Genomic DNA, 16,150 nt, shown 5'->3' with positions numbered 1-16,150 from the left:
CCAGCTTTAAAATTACGTTTTGGAACTAGCAAAAGAGTCGTTGGATGAGATGCGGAAGAAATAATCCTACTCACAATAGCGATTTAAGTAGAAAAACCGGACGAATCCCTTGAAATATATAATCTGATCGATGTCTTGAGGTGTGGCAACCGTAGTATAAGCAGAATAATTGACTCCGGACCGTTGAATTATTAGAAAAATAATGCACACCCGAGGTGTAACGGCCACGACGCGGTGTGCATTATTTTTCTAATAATTCAACGGCCCGTCGTCAATTATTCCTTACTTAATGTGATCACAAATTATTATTTAGACGCAAATTGTTACTTTCCTTCAAATTAATTTTGGCACATGAATCCTTTATAATTTTTACACGGTGTTTTACTGTTAAACCATTTTTACTTTTGCAAAGCACCTTCTGCTGTGGTCATTTGTGATTGATCTCACCCAGTCTTTTATTTTCCAATCACTGTAGAGCCCACAGAGGAGGACTTGAAGTGTTTCAATGACTATGAGACGGAAATGAAATGCAGTCTCTCCACTGACCGTCTCAAAAGCTGCTCTGGATACAAACTCAACATCACACATACAATATTCAATTTGTGAGTGTTTGTGGAGGCCTGTAGTTCCTTTATAACTAAATGTATTGCTGTTCATTTAGCAATCAGTTGACATGAATTATCTCTAAAATTGCAGGTTAAAAAACTATACATGCATCTTTAATAGAAGTCATCACAGTGATAACTGTGAGTGCAAAATTAAAGTGCAAGATTTTGTTTAAAAAAAAACTTCACTACTACACTTCTGGAAGGAACAAAAGTCTTATTCAGCAAAACATTCAAGACTGAAGACTTCAGTGAGTATAAATGTTGTCTACAAGTTATTGTTAATCATTTTCAATGGCATTTGTAGAATTTACATGCTTTTTAGTTCTAAAATTATAATTTTAATGTGACCAGGGGAAAAAAAGTGTTTGTGATAACACCTCCCTGCCACTTGGGATGCCCTTGCGTGCTTTGTGCAGTGTCGTAGGGAGAGGAGAAAAAGCGGTGTTTTTGTCCTGAGAGTGCGGCCTTGCTGATCCGTGAACGAAAGGCATTGTGGTTTGCCCGTTAGAAAAAAAAGGGAATCCCCGGTGCAGTTTCAGAGCGCCGCTGTTCAACTGTTTGGATTGGTTAGTGATTGGTGGGGGGCGGAATGTCTAGTGTTATACCTGTTTTTTAGGGCCCAAGCCAGTAAGGCGCAGGGCCCTATTGTTCCCCTAAGGATTATTAGGGCCCAAGCCAAGAAGGCGCAGGGCCCTATTGTTCCCCTAAGGATTATTATTTCATTTTTTTTTTTTTAGACTATCCGGGTACTTTTGGGGGCCTTAACGTGCCCAAAAACTCTTGAAAATTGGCACGCACGTTGGAACCTGCGGCCATTAGGACGCCGCTGAGGCTGGGACCCGGGTGTGGCACAGAGGCTCTACGGCGCCCCCTGGAAATTGTCAGAAAGCTTGATGTATAGCTCACATGCTTGCACGTATTCATATGAAACGCGGTACACATATAGAACTCATTGAGCCGAACAACTTCCGTGCAGCATGTCATAGGCTCCGCCCAACAGGAAGTCGGCTATTCAGGGCTGTTTAAAAAGCACATGCTCTGGAATTTGATATACTCCTCTGAGGATTTCCATACGATTGCCACCAAACTCGGTGAACATGATCTCAAGACATTGGGGACGCTAAATTGCAAAGATATTTTTGATATGTCGAACGGTTTGCCCGTGGCGAGGCGATGAAGTTATGGCGAAAAATGAGACACAGGAAATGCCTAATAACGTACACATACATTGTATGATGTTGATCAAGCTTCACTGGTTTCTTCGTTGTATGATGCCGATCGGATAGATGTGACTATTATGACTGAAAGTTATAGCGCCACCAACTGGCTGCAGGAAGTGTGTCGTTTTCAAAATGCTTTGAATTCAGCATCTTATTTGTACTCGATTTGCTTCAAACTTCACCAGAATAATGCCAAAACACGGCCGATGTAAAACTGTGAAGGGAATATTGATATCTAAAATCATGTTGCCATGGCAACGTGTCAAAGTTGAAAATTCGTTTCTGGTGATTTTGAGGCAGATAACATGTTTAGAATGTCATGAAACTCAACACACATATCAGTATTAATGATAGTTAGACACTGGAAAAAGCTCATAAACGGGCGTGGAAGAGGCACTCTATAGCGCCACCTTTTGTCAAAAATGGGGGGGGTTAGTTTTAGCTACAGACACCAAACTTGGTACATAAATTGTTCTTATTAATCCGGACAACTTTCTAATTTACAGTCATTAGCTACGACCAACAGGAAGTCAGCTATATTTTTTTTTAATGTGGGTTTTTTTTAAAGGGGCTGTAAACAAATTCATACTCCTCCAAGCAGAAACCAAAAATTCACACCAAACATTTTTTCTTATGATGCCAAGATACTGAAGATGCTAAATTGCGGACGGATTTAGGATATCTTGAACGGTGTTTTAATAGCAATTTATTAAAGTTACAGTAAAAAAGAGAAAACTTTTTTTTTTTTTATCTTTTAAGAGCAGCTTCCAAACACTTCATAAAAAATTACATACACAGAACAAGACAGTCTGAGGATATGTGATTAATTTCATGAATTTACAATACACTATGCTTAGGAGAAAATTTAAAAACTATCAGAGAGTTGTTACACTGCTTCTGAGTGAGAGCTCCTGTCAGCCTGCTTCTGAGTGTGGGGTGGGGGTGGGGTGGGCTGTGAGTGACTGTGAGTTGAGTGTGGATTGAGGAGCTGGGTGAGAGAGAGAAAGAGAGAGAGGGTCTGTTTTTTTAAATCTTTAAAAAATGCTTATAAAGCATTAAAGGTTTTGATAACACTTTATAATAAGGTCTCATTTCTTAACATTAGGAAATGCATTACCTAACGTGAACTAACAATGAAAAATATATTTTTTACAGGATGTTAATTAGGGCCCAAGCCAGTAAGGCGCAGGGCCCTATTGTTCCCCTAAGGATTATTATTAGGGCCCAAGCCAGTAAGGCGCAGGGCCCTATTGTTCCCCTAAGGATTATTATTATTATTTTTTTATTTAATTTTTTTTTATTTCGACTATCCGGGCACTTTTGAGGGCCTTAACGTGCTCGAAAACTCTTGAAAATTGGCACGCATATTGGAACCTGCGGCCATTAGGACGCCGCTGAGGCTGGGACCCGGGCGTGGCACAGGGGCTCTACGACGCCCCCTGGAAAATTGTCAAAAAGCTTGATGTATAGCTCACACATACTTGCACGTATTCTTATGAAACTCAGTACACATATAGAACTCATTGAGCTGAACAACTTCCGCGCAGCATGTCATAGGCTCCGCTTAGTACACAATGTAACTACAGAAGAGTCAAGTTTTAAATAGGAAAATGATCAAAACCTCTTTGGTCATTTTTGAGCGAGATACTAATGGTCTAATCCGATTCAATGATCTATGCTAAACTAAGATAAAAGTGCTACCACCAGACCCGGAGATCGGCTGAATGGATTCAAAAACAGTAAAACTCAACTGTTTACTCTTGGGGAGTTGAATTTTCAAAAATAGTGGAGTGTTCCTTTAAGAGAGTGCTAGTCACAACTCCTTAACTGTATAAAAGACACCTGGGAGCCAGAAATCTTCCTGATCGATAGGGGATCAAATACTTATTTCACTCATTAAAATCAATGCAAATCAATTTATAACTTTTTTTTATTTGTTGTTACTCTGTCTCTCACTGTTCAAATAAACCTACCATTAAAATTATAGACTGATCATTTCTTTGTCAGTGGGCAAACGTACAAAATCAGCAGGTGATTTAAATTAGTGCTGTCAAATGATTAATCGCATCCAAAATAAAGGTTTTTGTTCGCATAATATATGTGTGTTCTGTGTATATTTATTATGTATATATAAGTATATTTATTATGTATATATAAATACACACACAGTATACATTTAGAAAATATTTACATGTCTATATTTATATTCATATAATTTATATTATAAATATATTTAATATCTAACAAAAACATTACTTCTCTTTTAAAATATAAATCAGATTTTATTTATATAAACCTAAGACATAAACTAATCTAACACATGAACACAAGCATTCACACATTCACACGTTGCAGAAAGAGAGAAAGTGAGGAAAGGATGAGTTTAAGAGAATGAAAATGTGAAATCCCAAGTTCACAGCAATATGTGCTATTGCGTAGACCTGAACAACCATCAATCACTTATTTAACCCTCGCTTTGAGTTTCTCAATGAGGCTAAAATTTATATTAAATACACCAATTAGAACCTGTTAGAATCTGGAGGTGTGTTGCTTGTTTTGCCTGTGTAACGGGGTTTCGTTGCAGACAGGGGGGGTTCCCCGAAGTGTCTGATTGGCTGGAAGTTCAGTAGTCTTTGAAGTGACGTCTTTTGGGCGTTGGCTGAGGATGCGGAGTTCTTTCTGGTTGAAGTTTGAAGAAGTGCAGTCGAAGCTGGACTTTTGTATCAAACTTACATTAACACACGAAACTCCACGGAAAGAAAAGAAACTAACGTAAAATAATAAAATAAAATGATGTAACGAGACTAAGTTGTTTTCCTTCTCATTATGGCACATGAGGCCAGAGCATGCTCAAAGGGCAGCACGCGGTGAGAGGGACGAGAGATAGAGAGCGTAAAAGGTAAGAGAGAGTGTATTTTACGATGTCCTGAGGTTTTAAACTCAGCTTCTGGACCGTCCCATCTGGACGGTCCTGACCAATTAGAAACTGTCCTTGCTTAGCTAGGGTGTGTTCTTCACATCATAAATCAGCTTGTTATCAGTCACATGGTCCAAACTCTACAGGCCTTGGCAAAGCATACCTTTCTGAACATGATTTCATAATAAGACTATGATGCACTTGACAAAGAACTGATTGGAAGAAACATTCACATCATGGATTTTCAAGCTCATACATACTAAATATGCAATACTTATCTTTAAGGCTCGAGCTATTCAATACTTATTAAAAAGACATACATATTATTTGATTAAAACATGATATGTGGGTACAACATAAAAATGTCCTATTAGGATGATTTTATGTGCATATGGAGAAGAAAGTTTTTGTATAGTTCTAAGGAGAACGAATGCATGTTCTTTAGAGAAGGAATGTTGGTTTGGACGGTCTTTTATGTGTGGAGACACGCCCGAAAGAGTCTGTAGCTAATGATTTTCTATCACAGGTTTACGTGTGAACATCAGTCTTGATTACTTGCAACAAATTTGACAGTCTCCTTCTTGAATTGGAATTATCAATAAGTGTTTCTTTTTTCCTCAGTGTTGCAAGTTGTTTGGTGAAAGAGAGCTTGCTAGTTGGGATTGCTTGCTTCAACCTAGATTTATGACGTCCTGTTCCTTAAGGCCTCTCTGCATTCCAGCTCCTCGGGTTTCAGTGTTCTAATGCATCTTAAAAATGGTCTGATTCAGTCTCTGATATCCTACAACAGTATATATTAAACATTTTTGTGGATGACTCTGTGTTATATATTTTTTGTTAGACATGCCTCCAGTCTCACTTAATAGCGATGACTGAAATTTTTATGATAGCTGCAGTGGCCCTGATAAACAATAGTAAATTCAGAGACATCAAAATGTAAGTCAATGAAAGAAAAAAGTACGGGAAATCCCATGATTTTATTGATATTCTGATGATTTTCTTTCCTCATGAAGGGCTTCCTTTTCACACTAAGCCAAGCACTAAAACTAGAATGTGGACAAATAATAATCAAAAGACTTGAACATGTTTAATTTATACAAAGACATGTACACATTGTATAATAATAATAATAATTCTTTATTGAAATGCATTAAAACATCAAATCAAACCCAAAATGTTAGAACATTCCATACAGATTGTCAATTACAAATGCAAAAATCTAATTGTCACAAATCTTTTTTTTGTTAAATCTAAACACAAATATTTACAATATGACACAAATTATTAGATAGCTGCAATCTAATGAAATGTAGCTAGTGTGTAGGTGTATAGTAAAAATGAATTAAGACATGATGCCATTGAAATTACACATTAAAACATGCAAAATGCAGACTGAACTACATCATGTATTATGCATAACAAGGTGTTTGTGTAAAATATCTTATGCAATGTAAAATGTCATGTAAAACTTGCTTCAATTATTATTTTGCTTCCTTATTATAGGCAATTGAATCATAAAAAAAAGTCAGATTTACTAAACTGGTTCCAGAACAATTAATCTCATGTACCTTAATGCCTAGAGAACTGTTGCTTCAGATACACATTGGGTTACAACAAACAGCACTTTTGTTGTAATGTATGAACACGTGTTATATAGCCAAGAAGACCTGTGTCTTCAAGACATTTGTCATGAAGATGACATTTGTGTAAACATTATTTAAACCGGTCTTGTGAGTCCTCATGACATCACTGTCTGGCTATCTAGGAGTCATATTTTCAGTATCTGAACCATCTTAACTGGTATGGTTTTAACAACTTTAAAATGGTTCACAATAAAGAACACAGAATGTATATAAAGTATCCTTTTAGAAAATAAATCTGAAAGTGAATTGGCATGTCATTAGCCTTTGAGAGTTAAAGAGCTACTGAAATGATACAGCTCCACTGTGTGTAGAAAATTCAGGGGGGTTTTCTATATACTGTATATGATTTCTTTCAAAAATATAAAACATCTTAATCTGATTCCGAACTTTTGAGTATAAATTGTATGGTGTATAGTGGTGTACATATATTTCATTTTACATCAGATCATCTGATTGTCACAACATCATTTTACACAAGGTGCACTCAGTATTTGTTTCCTCATTATGTATTTGTTTAGCACATAATACACATAAACAGATGGAAATACTTCATAAAATCTCACATGAGATAAAGGCTCCAGTCATATCAGTAGCATAATAAAAGCTGTTATATTTTACATGGAGCAGGTCCAATCATGGCGGCAGACATGAAATCACATGACCAGCTAAATACTAGTTTTATCTTGCTAACCCAGCTGTTATCTGACACTTACGCTCATGGAATAAATAAATCAAGGGAAATTCCGCATTCATTTATGCATGGTGCTGTAACTATGCCATTAGGTATCAGTATAAGACAACTTCCATGTCAGTCAACACAACATAAGCATAACCAAACCAAGTGCACCTTTAATGTAATATCATTTGATATATCAAATTTAGCGTAATACAATTCCATTAAAGATGGAAAAGTGTAATGCAGCTCCAACTGACAATTTTCTATCATAGCATGTAAATAAAAAAATAGTCATTGTAATCCCATCTGTATATTAAGTTCCCAAAGTCCAACAAAAACAAAGGCACTTTCACACAAGTCACGTGTAGTGTTTTATACGAACAACTTCATCTTACATCAAATAGTGCAAGTAGTACACTTACTGAAATGTGTCCTAATACTCCTGTGTGTCAGCTGACATATTCTGCATCCTCTCCACCATGAAAAAACCCAGTGTTCCCGTGAATCCCATGATGACCATCACGAGGAGCTGCCAGGTCAGCAGAATATAACCACTGTAGAAGAACGCCACAGCTGCAAAAATAGACTGAGAGAGGGAGTGTTTTATTGACACTGAATCAAAATCATATCGAATACACTTCACCTTATTTATTGGCCACTGAAACTTTAAATGCATTTTCTTCATTAAGAAGGTCATGGATATTGATTTTTTTTTTTTTTTTCCAATCTTTTCAAACTTTACTAATCAGATATTCTACTGACGTAAGCCAGCAGCTCTCAAATTCTCAAATTACCATCATCCATGCAAGTAGCCTAAGCTGTACAAATGTCAGCTATGCATTAGTCTACTGATTAGATCCACAAAGATACACACTCAAGTTGTTTTTTTAATGATTTGTTTATTTATATATTTCACTTATTTATTATATAACACTTAAACACACACTTTTCTTATAAGAAGTTTCTTATGCCCACCAAGGCAGCATTGGGTTGATCAAAAACACATAATAACATTATGAAAATAAGTGTTTTCTATTGCAATAGATTTTAAAATGTAATTTATTCCTTGGATGTCAAAGCTGAACTTTTAGCATCATTACTTCAGTCTTCAGTGTCACATGATCCTTCAGAAATCATTCTAATATGATTTGCTGCTCAATTTCTTATTATTATCAATGTTGAAAACAGTTGTGGTGTTTAAAAGTTGTATGAAAACTGATACATTTTTTCAGGGGTTTTTTGAATAGCTTTGATGAATAGAAAGTTTAAAAGAACTTGGTTGGTGATGGTGCAGTGGATAAGACACATGCCTTTGGTGTGAGAGACCCGGGTTCGAATCCACTGTGAGACACCAATGTGTCCCTGAGCAAGACACTTAACCCCTAGTTGCTCCAGAGGCGTGCGACCTCTGACATATATAGCAATTGTAAGTCGCTTTGGATAAAAGCGTCAGCTAAATGAATAAATGTAAATGTAGAACAGCATTTATTTAAAATAAATCTTTTATAACATTAAAGTGTCTTTGCTGTCATTTTTGATCAAGACCTTGATCAAATAAAAATATTAAGTGAAAGTGAAGTGACGTGGCCAAATATGGTGTCCCATACTCGGAATTTGTGCTCTGCTGCATTTAACGCCCGCATTGGCGCCCGGGGAGCAGTTGGGGGTTCGGTGCCTTGCTCAAGGGTCTCACATCAGTCGTGGTATTGAGGGTGGAGAGAGCGCTGGACATTCACTCCCTCATCTACAATTCCTGCTGGACCTGAGACTCGAACCCACAACCTTTGGGTTACAAGTCCGACTCTCTATCCATTAGGCCACAACTGCCCATTATTTTATTTTACAGGCTTGCTGATCTCAAGTAAAATTCAATTTAAGTAAATGTAGACTGTGGTTACCTGAATGAATTTGAATATAGCAAAGGCTGGTGCGCTCTGCCCAGCAAACGCCCGGCCCAGAATGCTGTAGAGTTGCGTGTTGAAACAGCTATCCCCAAGACCCAGCAGGAAGCTGCACAGCAGGGCAATGGACATGCTACACGAGTGAATAAATGAACATAGCAAAGATCAACAGATTATCCAAAACAGATTATACTGGATTCAGTGTATCCATTTTTATCAGGTAATGCATTCCCTGCCAGTTTTTGTGTTTTGTTTTAAATTATTTATTACCTTGGTACCAGATATGGCTTATGTTGTGAGCTTGTTTGGAAAACCACAGGTGCATCATCTGGTATGTTGAGGAATATCAAGTAGAAGGCCACAAAGTGCACAACCATCCCTAAAAAGACAACTGAAGTGCGCCTGAAACCGTTATTCTTCAATACAAGGCCAAACAATCCTCCCCCTGTAAACAAGAGACAACATCTAATCAAAATCCAATCCTATTAAAGTATCTGCCCAGCTTGTCATTAGATGTCCATAATACCAAGAGTAATCAAGGTAGATGCTTCTGCATACTGAAAGCGCACTGACCAACTATTTCTCCGATCCCCACCACAATGCCTGAGATGCCGATTAAGCCTTTTGCTGCATCACCAAAGTGTGTCGTGGCTCCAATGCAGGTTCCATAAACGCCACTGTAAAATGACAGCTCCAAACCTTCAATGAGACATCAGCAATCAAAACATACTCATCATGATCAAATGCTCATGGAATTAATGGCTGTTTCCTTTAGTGATGTCCTTACCACTGTATGCCATGCAGAAACTTAATAACAATATGGTTTTTGTTTTGAAGAATTCCAACATCGTCTCTAAAGGGGGGGGGGGGGGGGGGGGGGGGGGGGGTATAAATAGAAAATAACTCATGAAGCATTAGAATGGATGTCCAATTTGACAATTTGTTAAATAATTATTTTATTAAAAAATTTTCTAAAAAAAGTAGCAATCATGTTACAAATGTGAAAATTAAGCCAAGTGAACTTACTAAACTCTGCTTTAGCTTCCGTCACAGCAGACGTTGCTCTTTGTTTATATCTAAAATAGCATTACACAACAATTTATATCAGCTATCAATGAGAAATCAAACAATAAGGAATCAGTAAGTAGCAATCACCATCGTTTTCCAACAAAAGTTTATGAATTTATAGTTGGGGTTCTCATGGTTATCATTTCCAGTAATTATTGGACATTAAAAACCAATTAAAATTATTTGTTGTATTTTTATTTATTTATGTATGTTTGTTTGTTTGTCTGTTAAAATGAAGAACATAAAATCACACATTAATTTTTTTTCTGTGCTGGTACATTAAAAATATCAGCGGGACAAGTATTAATCTGAATTTCTGGTCAGATTGGGAAGCAGGACAAAACCTTATCTGTGAAAGGAAATGTAAAACTTTTTTGTTTTTGTTGCAAAGTGGAAACTCCCATTCACCATCATGATTCACTAAATGAATGAGTGAATTTACTTCAATCTTGTTGATAAAAGAGAATGACCCTCCTCTTCAGAGAGAACCTCTTCCTGCTGACAGACCTTCCTCAGTGCAAGAAAACTCAGTGTCCCGAGTGCTGAGATAACCAGCAGAGCAATAAACATAATCTTTCTGTCTCTATCTGTGGAGAGAAAAAAAAAGACCGAACAAAAAAATCAATTTATGCTTAAATTTGGAAATATTTGTGTAATTTGAGAGTTAGTATATATTGTGGTTAGCAGAGATTAAATAAGTGCAGATTAATTTAAGTTAAATAAAAGAGTGAACGCAATCAAGCTTTTATCAAAACACAATTTTCAAACCATCATGTTACCTGAAATTTCAGTTTTTCCTTTCCAATCAAAATAAACGTACAGATTTCCAAACAACATACTGGAAAGAAAACACAAATAGAACTTTTCATACAGGAATCATGGACAGTTTTAGGTGCTTAAAACATAGCTCTTGATGGTTTTACTGATTTGGTTAGTAAGTTTGCATAACTCCTCCCATTTAACTTATTTTCTTCAGTAAAACACAAAAGGAGGGCTTAGGTAGAATCTCCAAGCTGCCATTTTCAATACAATGAAGTAACATAAATAATATAAACATTATATTAAACTAAAACCACTTTTTTAAAAAAAACTACATTAAAAAAATATATATTATTTTAAAAACTTAAACTAGCTGCCAAGCCAACATATCTTTGTCATGAAGATTTATATGATGTGCTAAAATAACTAAAACTGAAATAAAATTAATAAAAACTATAGACATATTAAAGCAGTGGTTGATTGCAATTTCACTTTTTTAACATTAGCTAGTGTGTAATGTTGCTGTTTGAGCATAAACAATATCTGGTAAAACGGCTGGTAGGGACTACAACGAGCTACTTCCCGGGTTTGTGAAGTCACAAACCCAGATAAACCCCGCCCCTGGGAACATGCAGCAAAGGGGGCGGGGCCATGCTGCACTGCTTTAGAGAAGAGGAAGAGAAAACTAGGGGTGCACGTGAAAAACTATTCATATACGAATCGCGATTCTGTCTTCACAAGTTTCAAAATCAATGATCAACCACGCTGTACTGTATTAAAGCTTTAATCAGCTTTAATCTAACACAAGCAGTAGCATTTACAAATAACAGCGTATCTAAAAGTATGAGACAATAACAAGCAAACATACCATTAAGAGCCGTGCTTGCACAGGTTCTGCGTGATCCTTTTCACTAATATCCTCGGAGTCTCAATCAGGCTCATATTGATAAGCAATATAGACGACACCATTGTTTACAATGCAACCGGAGCACATGCCACTGAGGTGAGGGGCGTGATGTTTAGACTAGAGGCGCACTAGAGGTGGTTTAGCCAATCACAGCACACTGGACCAGCTAACGCTAACCAATCTGAGCCCATTGCATATTTCTGAGGGAGGGGCTTCATAAAAGCAAGAAATGATCAGTGCGTTTAGAGGAGAAGGGACAGAGCAGAGCGGTGTGGAATAAAGGTAAATTATGTGAAAAATAATGTTGTTTTTTTTTAACTAAGCATTAACACATAAACAACACATACTAACAATTAACAGATAGACTGCACCCCATAAACACAATCAAGCCTAGAAAAAAACAGTTAACCACCCCTTTAAAAAACGATAACAAAAACACACAACAAAACTAAAACTAACTAAAATGAAATGTACAGTACATTGAAATAGAGTAATATGGACAGTATTTATGATGTTCTTGTTTTATTTTTAGAGCTTGGCAGTTTAAATTTATTTTCAATTTATATAGACGAGACTAAATTAGACATTCTAATATCTCATTTTTGTGTTCTTTCACAGAAGAAAGAACATAACATGAGTTTGGAACAACATCTAATATGTTTGGCTGAACTACAGCTTTAAGAGACAAAGTCTGGATGCTGCTGATAAATATCTATTTATTTGACTCCTAACATTCCATATCAGTTTCCTGTTGATGATCACAAATGATTAAGGGTAATATATTAAAGTGAATCTCAGATCATAATTTTGGGTTAATTGTGCATCAAGCTGATTCTCTGCAAGTATTTGCTGCTGTCTCTTCCTGACCTGCACTGCAGTAAAGCCCAAAACAATCCTGTGTTCCTGTTGATGGTGGAAGCATCAGAGTTCTCCACTAGAAAGTGACCTTGAGCTGTCCAAAGCACTGTGGATAGAAAAAAAAACACGTTGCACCAATTAGAATGATGATTAAAAATTAATTTAGAGCTAATATGAGCAATGTTGCACTACTGAATTATAAATATCTCTTAATAACCTTTAACTGTCGTTTAAATTATTGCCTGCAATTCATATTGACTGACTATAATGGATTCAACAGTGTAGCAAAATGCAATTATACTACCTTTTTCTGAGCGGCAACCTCTGAGCGGCAACTACCTGCCTCTACCATATCAAGAAATGTAAGAATGTGAAACACGTACTTCTGGAGAAGTGTGTTCTGTACACAAATGACTAACCACACTGACTGAGAAAATGTTGCAGCACTGCATACAAGCTTTGTACTTAATGAGAAAAACATTTAATTAATTATGTAAACGATCTGATGAACAACTCTTTGATGGCCTGAGGGTGATAACTGACTGAATAGTTTTGGGTGGAATATAAAGTCAATTATTAGCTTGCAGATGATGAAATATATGATGAACTTAAACACACTATGAATCTGACTGTGTGTTTTAAGTATCTACTTACTGGCTGCTCCAATGCCAATTACCACCGATGTGAAATAAAAGGACCATGTGGATGGAATGATGAATACAGCTATATAACCACTGAAAAACACACAGAAGTGAACAACACAGACAATGGTGGCATGATGACTAGAAGATGAACAGTCACAAAGAAATCGGAGATACTTGCCTATAAAGAACTCCACTCAAGAACATAGTAAACTGTGGTCCAATTATTGCAACGATAGTGGGAGCTAACACATTACAGAATGAAAAAACTCCATATATTATTCCAAGGCTGCAAAGAAAAAGGGAAAATTATTGGATATCCGATTTCATCATACACACCTTCAATTTCTGACATTAGAAAATGTGTTATCACTTTTTAGCCTCTACTTCTCTTATTATTCATATTGCAATGTTAAATAATGCACCATTAAACTGCTGCATATGGTCTCTTTTGCATTTATCACAATTACAAACTCACCAGTGTTCAACTGACATTAGTTTAATTGCTAATCAAACTAGTGCCAACTTACTGTGATGAGTTTGATACACTTTTTCAACCACTTTAATTACTAATTACAGTAATCTAATTACCGATGAAGAAAACCAAGTTAAAGCTACGAAGTCTCAATAAATCAAGTAAAATAAACCTACTGATATGTTGAATTAGATTGAAACAAATATGTTGTAACACAATGGCGCAAGCATTTTTTTTTTTACAGTGCAGCATATTATATTTGCATAGCCATCATAAATCTCTAAATTATGAATATGGGATGTAGAAAAGGTGAGGGACTGAGAGCTTACCTGTGATACCCACTCCCAGTGAAGTTAGTGCTATTCAAGCTTTTCACCACTGTTTGCTAAATGGAAATAAATATATAAGCAAACTTTTTGCTGTTGACCTAAATAGCCCTGAAGCATGACAAATAAAGTTTAAAAAATTAAATAAATACTTTAAGTAGTGAATATGAACTCATAAAAAAACTACATGTATTTTTTAAAAAAAGTAAAGAATTATTTAAAAAATGCCATTTCAAAATATTTGAAGTACATGATGCATGCAAAACACTGCTTGATATGTGAACTACTATTATGCCATTGTGAATATATTAAAGATGGTTAATTCTGCACTGAATCTTTCAACACATAAATGAACCTTATTAAATATTTGTTCAGTCTTATCAGATTATTGAGTTTGTGGGTTTTTCTGTGTGGGGTGACTGTGAGGTTAACATGAGTCCACCGTGACTTTCTCCCATTAGTCATGCAGGATAATTCATTGACTGATGGGGAAAATCAAAAACACGAGATGCGCCTGACCCAGATTTACCTCAACAATAGACTGTTTTCAGATAGTCCAACTGATAAACTTTACTGAATGTCATTTTTCACAAAAGAAAAAACACTTCAGCTGAAAAAAGCACTTATTTATCATGGCATATTGGTATTGTTACTGCAATAAAACTGTGTGAATAAAATCACAATAAACAGCCGAAGTTTAGTTTTTGCTGTATTTTTGCAGAAACCATTGCTAATAAAAACTTAAAACTGCTTCAAAATTTAAAGGCTTGCAATTCTTAAGTTTTGGCATAAGCACTGCTAAAATTTCAGTGCAACAAAAATAAACATTTCAGACATATTTTGAAACAGTAGCATAATGAAGCATGCCATCCTATCATACCTCTCAGTCTTATAGCTTATAGCATGCAATAAGAATGAAACACAACTTACTTCGATATTACCGCAGGTGGTGAAGGCTGTAAAAATTAGCAAAAATCCTATTCCCAAAATAACAACATTATACGTCCTAATATCCGCCATCCTCAGCTCATTTAAATCCTCACGTAAGATGCCAGAGTTTCAGCGAGTGTGTCTTTGTCCATGTAAATAAATCAGCATCCAGGAAAGCAAACTGTTTGGAAAACAAGCCAAACAGTTGAGTAATTAGTGATCTAGACTAGAGCATGTATATTACACTATTATTGCATTATATCCATAGCAGTAGCGAATACAAGTTGACGGTCACAGACGTGCACGCGCTTCGTGACCATCAAGAATGAGATCAAAGTTACTGGAATTTAAAATCCATGTGATGTTTTCCGTGGCGGCTCCTTCTTAAGAAGCATGGCGCAAAATTGAATAAATACCAAAATATAAAAAGTATAGATAGATAGATAGATGTAGTTGTATCCTTGAGGTTAGCCACAGGATTGTGCTAGTTAGTTACACATGCTGTCAATAACACTGTATCACTGCAAGAACTTACCCGATTCACAAAGCCTGACTTTAACACGCCGTCGCTGTGGCTGCTGCATCGGTCACGCGCGATCTTTAAAATCAGCAGCGATTAACTTTATGACTTATGAACAATATAATGTGCGCGAAATCATCTGCACTTGTTTACATATTGCTCTCAAAGGTTCTCGATTGTGTAAGCGCTGAAAGATCACCAACCCCTCAAGGTAAGGCAGGGTAAGTTTACGCGTAGATCATCTGTAGATCTATAAGCAATAGCCACAGAGCGCGAGTCAATCGCTATTATGTGGAAATCATGTAAACGTTGAGAGGCTGCGTCACATCTGGGATCCTCTTTATGTTATTTTCTTTTTGAATTTGCAACAAAGAATACAATTTAGAAGCAAAACGACAATAAACAAAACATTCTAGGGTCACAATACATGAAATTCTGAAATTATAGTATTACACCGTATAAGAGTCTATAAATAATAATTTTTTTAAAGAATCAGCATATTTATTGAAATTTACATTTATGAATGTAAAATATTGCAAGGAATAACAATAAAAAAAAACCTAAACTTAAGAAAAATTGTCTATTTTCAAAGAGTCGCTAAAATTTTTTTGCTAATACGGTTATTTGGGGATAAGTTCATTTTTGCAAAATTATAAAAATCAATGTTTTGCAACTTGCAACAAACAATTCTACAACAAATG

General features: G+C 36.0%; 1 protein-coding gene across 1 annotated transcript; it reads right to left on the bottom strand.

The window, feature by feature from the left end:
• Positions 1 to 5,863: 5,863 nt before the first annotated feature.
• LOC306851279 (UNC93-like protein MFSD11) lies at positions 5,864 to 15,703 on the bottom strand. Its single transcript, XM_079387438.1, has 14 exons — positions 15,465 to 15,703; positions 14,930 to 15,110; positions 14,003 to 14,058; positions 13,380 to 13,487; positions 13,212 to 13,291; positions 12,567 to 12,663; positions 10,813 to 10,871; positions 10,476 to 10,620; positions 9,992 to 10,041; positions 9,753 to 9,818; positions 9,539 to 9,664; positions 9,236 to 9,410; positions 8,963 to 9,098; positions 5,864 to 7,650 (listed from the first exon to the last, which is right to left on the bottom strand). Exons 2-14 carry the CDS (start codon positions 15,017 to 15,019, stop codon positions 7,498 to 7,500), a joined length of 1,341 nt encoding a protein of 446 aa, XP_079243564.1. The 5' UTR covers positions 15,020 to 15,110; positions 15,465 to 15,703; the 3' UTR covers positions 5,864 to 7,497.
• Between the last annotated feature and the right edge of the window lie 447 nt (positions 15,704 to 16,150).

Source organism: Barbus barbus, assembly GCF_936440315.1.
Source record: "Barbus barbus genome assembly, chromosome: 3".
In the NCBI taxonomy this organism is placed as follows: domain Eukaryota; kingdom Metazoa; phylum Chordata; class Actinopteri; order Cypriniformes; family Cyprinidae; genus Barbus; species Barbus barbus.
Note: the sequence above shows the minus strand (reverse complement) of the source record. Positions and strands in the feature narration are given on the sequence as shown.

What these genes read in the sequence shown, in the direction of transcription:
- LOC306851279 (XM_079387438.1), bottom strand. Translation starts at nt 15,019, where the DNA reads ATGGCGGATATTAGGACGTATAATGTTGTTATTTTGGGAATAGGATTT. An exon ending in TTGAGTGGAGTTCTTTATAG is followed by an intron (nt 13,292 to 13,379) that starts GCAAGTATCTCC and finishes TGTGTTTTTCAG; the next exon opens with TGGTTATATAGCTGTATTCA. An exon ending in GGGGATCGGAGAAATAGTTG is followed by an intron (nt 9,411 to 9,538) that starts GTCAGTGCGCTT and finishes TCTTGTTTACAG; the next exon opens with GGGGAGGATTGTTTGGCCTT.